The sequence below is a fragment of the Salmo salar genome, unplaced genomic scaffold, assembly GCF_905237065.1.
Source record: "Salmo salar unplaced genomic scaffold, Ssal_v3.1, whole genome shotgun sequence".
NCBI lineage: Eukaryota > Metazoa > Chordata > Actinopteri > Salmoniformes > Salmonidae > Salmo > Salmo salar.
In genome coordinates, this window is record NW_025548782.1 from 384053 (window position 1) to 395000 (window position 10948).

The 10948-nt window shown below is 42.0% G+C and overlaps 1 protein-coding gene across 1 annotated transcript in view; it reads left to right on the forward strand.

Annotated features, from left to right (window-relative positions):
• Nucleotides 1–6829: 6829 nt before the first annotated feature.
• LOC106597471 (tripartite motif-containing protein 16-like) overlaps nucleotides 6830–10948 on the forward strand; it is an 8828-nt gene continuing 4709 nt past the window's right edge. Inside the window, exons 1-2 of the mRNA XM_045712749.1 lie at nucleotides 6830–7426; nucleotides 7859–7954. Coding sequence (XP_045568705.1) covers nucleotides 6830–7426; nucleotides 7859–7954 — 693 coding nt within the window. The remainder of the gene's footprint in view (nucleotides 7427–7858; nucleotides 7955–10948) is intronic.

Genomic DNA, 10948 nt, shown 5'->3' on the forward strand with positions numbered 1-10948 from the left:
TGTCTGGAACGCATACGAACAAAACGCCGCTATTCGGATATAACGATGGATTATTTTGGACCAAACCAACATTTGTTATTGAAGTAGCAGTCCTGGGTGTGTATTCTGACGAAGACAACAAAAGGTAATCAAACTTTTATAATAGTAAATATGATTATGGTGAGTGCTAAACTTGCCGGGTGTCTAAATAGCGAGCCCGTGATGCCTGGGCTATGTACTTAGAATATTGCAAAATGTGCTTTCACCAAAAAGCTATTTTAAAATCGGACATATCGAGTGCATAGAGGAGGTCTGTATCTATAATTCTTAAAATAATTGTTATGCTTTTTGTGAACGTTTATCGTGAGTAATTTAGTAAAATGTTAGCGAATTCCCCGGAAGTTTGCGGGGGGTATGCTAGTTCTGAACGTCACATGCTAATGTAAAAGCTGGTTTTTGATATAAATATGAACTTGATTGAACAAAACATGCATGTATTGTATAACATAATGTCCTAGGGTTGTCATCTGATGAAGATCATCAAAGGTGAGTGCTGCATTTAGCTGTCTTCTGGGTTTTGGTGACATTATATGCTGGCTTGAAAAATGGGTGTCTGATTATTTCTGGCTTGGTACTCTGCTGACATAATCTAATGTTTTGCTTTCGTTGTAAAGCCTTTTTGAAATCGGACAGTGTGGTTAGATTAACGAGAGTCTTGTCTTTAAATGGCTGTAAAATAGTCATATGTTTGAGAAATTGAAGTAATAGGATTTTTAAGGTTTTGAAAATCGCGCCACAGGATAGTAGTGGCTGTTACGTAGGTGGGACGAATTCGTCCCGCCTAGCCTAGAGAGGTTTTAAAACCCACTACCCCCATTCCACTACTTTGACCCTATCTGCTCCTGCACCAGGCCAACTAACCCTACACTCATTAAAACCCACTACCCCATTCCACTACTTTGACCCTATCTGCTCCTGCACCAGGCCAACTAACCCTACACTCATTAAAACCCACTACCCCATTCCACTACTTTGACCCTATCTGCTCCTGCACCAGGCCAACTAACCCTACACTCATTAAAACCCACTACCCACATTCCACTACTTTGACCCTATCTGCTCCTGCACCAGGCCAACTAACCCTACACTCATTAAAACCCACTACCCCATTCCACTACTTTGACCCTATCTGCTCCTGCACCAGGCCAACTAACCCTACACTCATTAAAACCCACTACCCCATTCCACTACTTTGACCCTATCTGCTCCTGCACCAGGCCAACTAACCCTACACTCATTAAAACCCACTACCCCATTCCACTACTTTGACCCTATCTGCTCCTGCACCAGGCCAACTAACCCTACACTCATTAAAACCCACTACCCCATTCCACTACTTTGACCCTATCTGCTCCTGCACCAGGCCAACTAACCCTACACTCATTAAAACCCACTACCCCCATTCCACTACTTTGACCCTATCTGCTCCTGCACCAGGCCAACTAACCCTACACTCATTAAAACCCACTACCCCCATTCCACTACTTTGACCCTATCTGCTCCTGCACCAGGCCAACTAACCCTACACTCATTAAAACCCACTACCCCATTCCACTACTTTGACCCTATCTGCTCCTGCACCAGGCCAACTAACCCTACACTCATTAAAACCCACTACCCCATTCCACTACTTTGACCCTATCTGCTCCTGCACCAGGCCAACTAACCCTACACTCATTAAAACCCACTACCCCATTCCACTACTTTGACCCTATCTGCTCCTGCACCAGGCCAACGACCTGGGAGGACAGGACACCACCACTCAACACACCCTGGAACTCTTCTGAAGTCAAATCTAGTATGACCAAATACTTCTCTGCAGCTGCCACCAAAACATTTTTTTTCTTCTGTGATTTACATTCCATTTCTGCGGTACAGTTGATAACCATTTGCTATGAACACTAAGAAGCCAACCTTACTGAAGCATATATCAATGGTTGGCCCATCCCTCTGTGCTGTCACAGATCTACTACTCACAGGGATCCTCTCAGGATCCCTCAGCCTTGACCCATCCTCCTCTACTTTCTTCACTGCCTCAGCAGTGACAACCTGTTCCCAACAGTGGGGTCAGTGGGATTGGATAGGGGCCCCTCTTCCTCTCTCTCTCTCTCTGACTGGAGGAGACAGGTGAAATGGTGTGTCTCCTCTGGTCAACAATACTCACCTTGAGAGACTCCACAGCCTGTTGGAGCTCCTTCAGCTCCTTCTCTCTCTCCTGGAATCTCTGCTGGACCTTCTGCTGACTCATCCCCAGCTGCCTCTGTGGAGAATCACTCTTCAATGAGCTATCAAGCTTTATTAGTCCAGTAGATCAATAGTATAGTAATGTGACATAGGGCCCATAGAGAGGAAGATCTAAAAAAATGGATGGTCCATTTACTAAATGATATTTATTTGTTGCTATGTGAATGATTATAGTTTTTATGGTAGGACTACATGTATCAACAGGTTGAGACTGAACTTTGGACTCATAAAAGGGCATTCAGAATGATAATAGTCTTTGACATTATAAAATGGTGATACATTTAGAGAATCTGGGTTGACATATCAATATACTCAAGGTTTGTGTTCATATTTGTTCTGCTGAGGATTCATTTCATTTCAATGATCTCATATTCAAACAGCCTTAGTTCCTACTGTATCTTTAATTCTTTGTTTATCAGACAGTCACCAATAAGTTGTTCTGGTCTTACCTGTTTCTCAGTCATCTCTGCTGCAGCTGACACTGTATCATGGCCTTTATGTTCGTCCATTGTACACTGATAACAGATACACTGCTGATCGGTACGACAGTAAACCTCCAGCAGTTTGTCATGATGAGAGCAGATCTTCTCCTGTAGTTGTGCGGTGGCTTTGACCATCTTGTGCTTCTTCAAAGCAGGAGATTCGTAGTGAGATTGGAGGTGAGTCTCACAGTAAGAGGCCAGACACACCAGACAGGACATGAGGGCTTTCTGCTTTCTGGTCCCAGTGCAGACATCACACACCACATCTCTAGGTCCAGCATAGCACAGAGCAGGAGGGGAGCAGCCTGGAGTCCTGTCTTCTTCAGTTTCTCCACCACCTCAGCCAACATGTTATTTTTACTCAGCGTCGGCCTCGGACTGAAGGTCTGTCTGCACTGAGGACAGCTATAGACCCCTTTCAGAACATCCTGATCCCAGCAGCCCTCAATACAGCTCCTACAGTAACTGTGTCCACAGGGGATGGCGACTGGTTCCTTCAGTAGATCCAGACAGACAGAACAACAGAACTGGTCCTGGTCCAGCAGAACTCCCTGTTGAGCCATTTGGACGGTTGTTCACTCTCACACAGACAGACGACACAGAGACTCAGATCAGTTTCGTTTCCTCAGAAGAGAGTTTGTGAAGGGGGATGGACTTCCTGGTTCTGCCAGAGGGGTGGGGTTAGAGGGAGGGAGGGAGGAATGCAGGAAGAGAGAGAGGAACTGCATGCAACATCAAGAGGGAGACAAATAGTTTTGTTCCAATGTTAGAGCCCTTAACATGGAACAAATGACATAATGAATCTTAAAATGTGAGTTGTTAGAATATATGAAGGGTAACAGTTTTCTATGAAGTACGTATGTATCATTATTTTAATCACCTTTATAATGCCTTATAAATCGATAAGTCCTGAGGAGGTGTGATATATGGTTATTATACAGTACCACGGCTAAGGGCTGTTCTTAGACAAGACACAACACGGATTGAGAATTATCTAACACTTTCAACAATACAATCACATTTTATTTTATTGGTTTCATACACATATTTATCAGATGTTATTGTGGGTGAAGGGAAATGCTTGTGTTCCTGGTTCCAACAGTGCAGTAATATCTAACAATGCTTGTGTTCCCAGCTCCAACAGTGCAGTAATATCTAACAATGCTTGTGTTCCCAGCTCACAGAGGGCAGAAGTCAATGAAAATATTAGGACAAGCAATGATATATATATATATATATATATATATATACATATATACACTGTATACTGTGATGTGATGCATAGACAATTTGGAGTACATCTGTAGTATATCTGAAGAATAGTAGATGTACAGTAGTAGTTATATAGGATGAACCAGGACTAGAATACAGTATATACATATTAAGTGGACAGCAGTAGTTATATAGGATGAACCAGGACTAGAATACAGTATATATATGAAGTGGACAGCAGTAGTTATATAGGATGAACCAGGACTAGAATACAGTATATATATGAAGTGGACAGCAGTAGTTATATAGGATGAACCAGGACTAGAATACAGTATATATATGAAGTGGACAGCAGTAGTTATATAGGATGAACCAGGACTAGAATACAGTATATACATATGAAGTGGACAGCAGTTGTTATATAGGATGAACCATGACTAGAATACAGTATATACATATGAAGTGGACAGCAGTAGTTATATAGGATGAACCATGACTAGAATACAGTATATACATATGAAGTGGACAGTAGTAGTTGTATAGGATGAACCATGACTAGAATACAGTATATACATATGAAGTGGACAGCAGTAGTTATATAGGATGAACCATGACTAGAATACAGTATATACATATGAAGTGGACAGCAGTAGTTATATAGGATGAACCAGGACTAGAATACAGTATATACATATGAAGTGGACAGCAGTAGTTATATAGGATGAACCAGGACTAGAATACAGTATATACATATGAAGTGGACAGCAGTAGTTATATAGGATGAACCATGACTAGAATACAGTATATTCATATGAAGTGGACAGCAGTAGTTATATAGGATGAACCATGACTAGAATACAGTATATACATATGAAGTGGACAGCAGTAGTTATATAGGATGAACCAGGACTAGAATACAGTATATACATATGAAGTGGACAGCAGTAGTTATATAGGATGAACCAGGACTAGAATACAGTATATACATATGAAGTGGACAGTAGTAGTTATATAGGATGAACCATGACTAGAATACAGTATATACATATGAAGTGGACAGCAGTAGTTATATAGGATGAACCAGGACTAGAATACAGTATATATATGAAGTGGACAGCAGTAGTTATATAGGATGAACCATGACTAGAATACAGTATATACATATGAAGTGGACAGCAGTAGTTATATAGGATGAACCATGACTAGAATACAGTATATACATATGAAGTGGACAGCAGTAGTTATATAGGATGAACCATGACTAGAATACAGTATATACATATGAAGTGGACAGCAGTAGTTATATAGGATGAACCATGACTAGAATACAGTATATACATATGAAGTGGACAGCAGTAGTTATATAGGATGAACCAGGACTAGAATACAGTATATACATATGAAGTGGACAGCAGTAGTTATATAGGATGAACCAGGACTAGAATACAGTATATACATATGAAGTGGACAGCAGTAGTTATATAGGATGAACCATGACTAGAATACAGTATATACATATGAAGTGGACAGCAGTAGTTATATAGGATGAACCATGACTGGAATACAGTATATAAATTTTTATTTATTTCACCTTTATTTAACCAGGTAGGCAAGTTGAGAACAAGTTCTCATTTACAATTGCGACCTGGCCAAGATAAAGCAAAGCAGTTCGACAACATAGAACAACACAGAGTTACACATGGAGTAAAACAAACATACAGTCAATAATACAGTGGAAAAATAAGTCTATATACAATGTGAGCAAATGAGGTGAGATAAGGGAGGTAAAGGCAAAAAGGCCATGGTGGCAAAGTAAATACAATATAGCAAGTAAAACACTGGAATGGTAGATTTGTAGTGGAAGAAAGTGCAAAGTAGAAATAATGGGGTGCAAAGGAGCTAAATAAATAAATACAGTAGGGGAAGAGGTAGTTGGGGAAAATTATAGATGGGCTATGTACAGGTGCAGTGATCTGTGAGCTGCTCTGACAGCTGGTGCTTAAAGCTAGTGAGGGAGATATGTGTTTCCAGTTTCAGAGATTTTTGTAGTTCGTTCCAGTCATTGGCAGCAGAGAACTGGAAGGAGAGGCGGCCAAAGGAGGAAATGGCTTTGTGGGTGACCAGAGAGATCCCTGGCCTTATCTTCTCTCAAGAAGATGTCTGGTAGGCCCATTTAAATACCTTTTTTGGACATTTCAAGATAGCAGATGTTTGAGTTGGGTCTATTAACACAGCTGTGAGTTGTTATTTTTTTCATTTTTTCATTTTTGACAAAATGAGCACTCCTGGAAGTGACAGATTTTGACTCATATTGAGTGATAAGACTGAGCTATTTAAAAACACTTTTTCAACATTTCAAGATAGCAGTTAGTTCAGTTTGATCTTATTAAAGACAGCTGTATATTATTTTTTTTGACCCAAAAATATGATATGTTCACGCCCACTTTTTTTGCACTATGTTTGAATGAAAACTATTGTATAATAACCATATATCACACCTCCTCAGGACTTATTGATTTATAAGGCATTATAAAGGTGATTAAAATAATGATACATACGTACTTCATAGAAAACTGTTACCCTTCATATATTCTAACAAATCACATTTTAAGATTCATTATGTCATTTGTTCCATGTTAAAGGCTCTAACATTGGAACAAAACTATTTGTCTCCCTCTTGCTGTTGCATGCAGTTCCTCTCTCTCTTCCTCCCTCCCTCTAACCCCTCCCTCCCTCTAACCCCACCCCTCTGGCAGAACCAGGAAATCCCTCCCACAAACTCTCTTCTGAGGAAACGAAACTGATCTGAGTCTCTGTCTCGTCTGTCTGTGTGAGAGTGAACAACCGTCCAAATGGCTCAACAGGGAGTTCTGCTGGACCAGGACCAGTTCTGTTGTTCTGTCTGTCTGGATCTACTGAAGGAACCAGTCGCCATCCCCTGTGGACACAGTTACTGTAGGAGCTGTATTGAGGGCTGCTGGGATCAGGATGTTCTGAAAGGGGTCTATAGCTGTCCTCAGTGCAGACAGACCTTCAGTCCAAGGCCTGTTCTGAGGAAAAATAACATGTTGGCTGAGCTGGTGGAGAAACTGAAGAAGACAGGACTCCAGGCTGCTCCCCCTCCTGCTCTGTGCTATGCTGGACCTAGAGATGTGGCGTGTGATTTCTGCACTGGGACCAGAAAGCAGAAAGCACTCATGTCCTGTCTGGCGTGTCTGGCCTCTTACTGTGAGACTCACCTCCAATCTCACTACGAATTTCCTGCTTTGAAGAAGCACAAGCTGGTCAAAGCCACCGCACAACTACAGGAGAAGATCTGCTCTCATCATGACAAACTGCTGGAGGTTTACTGTCGTACCGATCAGCAGTGTATCTGTTATCTGTGTACAATGGATGAACATAAAGGCCATGATACAGTGTCAGCTGCAGCAGAGAGGACTGAGAAACAGGTAAGACCAGAACAACTTGTTGGTGACTGTCTGATAAACAAAGAATTAAAGATACAGTAGGAACTAAGGCTGTTTGAATATGAGATCATTGAAATGAAATGAATCCTCAGCAGAACAAATATGAACACAAACCTTGAGTATATAGATATGTCAACCCAGATTCTCCAGATGTATCACCATTTTATAATGTCAAACACTATTATCATTCTGAATGGCCTTTTATGAGTCCAAAGTTCAGTCTCAACCCGTTGATACATGTAGTCCTACCATAAAAACTATAATCATTCACATAGCAACAAATAAATATCATTTAGTAAATGGACCATCCATTATTTAGACCTTCCTCTCTATGGGCCCTATGTCACATTACTATACTATTGATCTACTGGACTAATAAAGCTTGATAGCTCATTGAAGAGTGATTCTCCACAGAGGCAGCTGGGGATGAGTCAGCAGAAGGTCCAGCAGAGATTCCAGGAGAGAGAGAAGGAGCTGAAGGAGCTCCAACAGGCTGTGGAGTCTCTCAAGGTGAGTATTGTTGACCAGAGGAGACACACCATTTCACCTGTCTCCTCCAGTCAGAGAGAGAGAGAGAGAGAGAGGTAGAGGGGCCCCTATCCAATCCCACTGACCCCACTGTTGGGAACAGGTTGTCACTGCTGAGGCAGTGAAGAAAGTAGAGGAGGATGGGTCAAGGCTGAGGGGTCCTGAGAGGATCCCTGTGAGTAGTAGATCTGTGACAGCACAGAGGGATGGGCCAACCAGTGATATATGCTTCAGTAAGGTTGGCTTCTTAGTGTTCATAGCAAATGGTTATCAACTGTACCGCAGAAATGGAATGTAAATCACTGAAAAAAAATATGTTTTGGTGGCAGCTGCAGCGAAGTATTTGGTCATACTAGATTTGACTTCAGAAGAGTTCCAGGGTGTGTTGAGTGGTGGTGTCCCGTCCTCCCAGGTCGTTGGCCTGGTGCAGGAGCAGATAGGGTCAAAGTACTGGAATGGGGTAGTGGGTTTTAATGAGTGTAGGGTTAGTTGGCCTGGTGCAGGAGCAGATAGGGTCAAAGTAGTGGAATGGGGTAGTGGGTTTTAATGAGTGTAGGGTTAGTTGGCCTGGTGCAGGAGCAGATAGGGTCAAAGTAGTGGAATGGGGTAGTGGGTTTTAATGAGTGTAGGGTTAGTTGGCCTGGTGCAGGAGCAGATAGGGTCAAAGTAGTGGAATGGGGTAGTGGGTTTTAATGAGTGTAGGGTTAGTTGGTCTGGTGCAGGAGCAGATAGGGTCAAAGTAGTGGAATGGGGTAGTGGGTTTTAATGAGTGTAGGGTTAGTTGGCCTGGTGCAGGAGCAGATAGGGTCAAAGTAGTGGAATGGGGTAGTGGGTTTTAATGAGTGTAGGGTTAGTTGGCCTGGTGCAGGAGCAGATAGGGTCAAAGTAGTGGAATGGGGTAGTGGGTTTTAATGAGTGTAGGGTTGGTTGGCCTGGTGCAGGAGCAGATAGGGTCAAAGTAGTGGAATGGGGTAGTGGGTTTTAATGAGTGTAGGGTTAGTTGGCCTGGTGCAGGAGCAGATAGGGTCAAAGTAGTGGAATGGGGTATAAAATATCATGTATTTATATTATAGTCCAGTTGAGGCAGGTGAGATGCCTTTGGATATACGACGTAATAAATTGTCATTAGCTTATTGGGTTGAAAGGCTGTGAGGTTGAGCATCCCACTGCTACTGTTCTAGATGACTGTTGGGAATATACTAGTAGACAAGGCAGTGGTTTTGGTTGGACAGTTGGAAAGCTTGCTGATGAGAGTAGTTTCAGGGAGTTGGAGGTTGGCCCTTTCTGTGGTGATAGAGGATGTTCCTCCATGGTTACTCCCAGATCCTGTTGTTGATCTAACCTTGGTAGACAAAAGGAAAGATTGGGTCAGAAGTCAGTGATAAAGGGAAACTGGTTGACAATTACATTGGTAGAAGTTGTTATGCTTTTTTACCTCTTTTCACAGATGGATCCAAGGGCCCAGATAGTGGGCCCACAGGAGCAGGTGTTTACCTTCCTGAATGTGATGTGCAGATATGTAGAAGACTAACAGATGAACTGTCAGTGTACTCAGTTGAACTGTTGGTGATAATAGTTGTCCTCCAGTGGGTGGAGGACGTACAACCTGTTAGAGTTATAGTATCCTCAGATTCTCTGTCTGTATTGAATAGTTTATCATCTGGTAAATCTATTAGGAGTGACCTACTATTGGAGGTGTTAATGTTATTATGGAGAATTGAGAGAATGGGTCTAGTAGTGAGATTCTGCTGGGTCCCAGCACATTCAGGTGTGGAATGGAATGAAATTGTAGACTAGTTAGCTAAAATAACTTTAAAACAAGATATAATATATATTAATGTTCCACTGGGTAGAGGTGAGGACAAATGTGAGATCAGAGACATTTTGATAGATGTGTGGCAGAAGAGATGGGACTCTGAGGACAAGGGACGGCATTTATATGCCCTCCAAAGAAAGGTTAGTGGACCAAGGTTCAAAGGTCAGATTAGGAAGGAAGAGGTGGTGTTTCCTCGATTGTGTTTAGGACATTTAGATTTGGGGGATGGGGGAGGGTCTATTAGAAGTTAGTAGGGATCTTTTTTATTTTCTCAGAAGTACTGAGTTAGGTAGGAGGATTTAGAAATGGTGTAAACCGTGATTGAACACACTCCAGCACAGTAGGAGGCGCCATGCTCCTTTAACGTTGGTTTGAGGACCGCCATTATACCATAGAGGAAGAAGAAGTTGGTAACGTGAGGTTTTGTCGTTCGTGAAGAGTGCAGCTATTCTTTTGCCTATTTTCCAAATGTATTTTGTCATGGTGGGAGGGTTTGTTTATCGGTTTCCGCTGTTTATCGGTTAGAGATGAGGAGGGAGTAGGGTAGTTTGATGTCCTCAACCGAGTGGAGAAGAAACGCTGTCTCTTCAGGTGCGTTGTGGAGAATGGTGTGGAGGAATTATTGATCCTGGTCGGTGAACAGGTGGGAACATATACACTCTGTATCCAGAATGAACAAGGCGGTGGTTGTGGTAATGTAAAAGGTGAGTCTTGTTACCCGGCTAGTTACCAGTATGATTTATGTGAGGGGTTGTGTTGGTGCTGATTTCGACAAGAGTAGTAGTGTCTAATCTGCCTCCGTTTATTACCACCGAACAGATCCGTAAAGAGTTGGTTCGTTTTGCTAAATGTGGAAGTGTTTTTCTGAACGAAATTCAAGGTTAAACAGGGGAGGGGTGGTACACAGGGTTTGTTAGCACAGAGGAGCCCAGTGATATAATATTATATATATAATATTACTATATGTCCCAGCTGTTTGCTGTGGTTTTGAAGTAATTCTCTTCCAGCCCACGTTAACCTTGTAGGTTTACCTCAGGTAACTTATTATTAACTATCCTTGTAGGTTTACCTCAGGTAACTTATTATGAACTATCCTTGTAGGTTTACCTCAGGTAACTTATTATTAACCATCCTTGTAGGTTAACCTCAGGTAACTTATT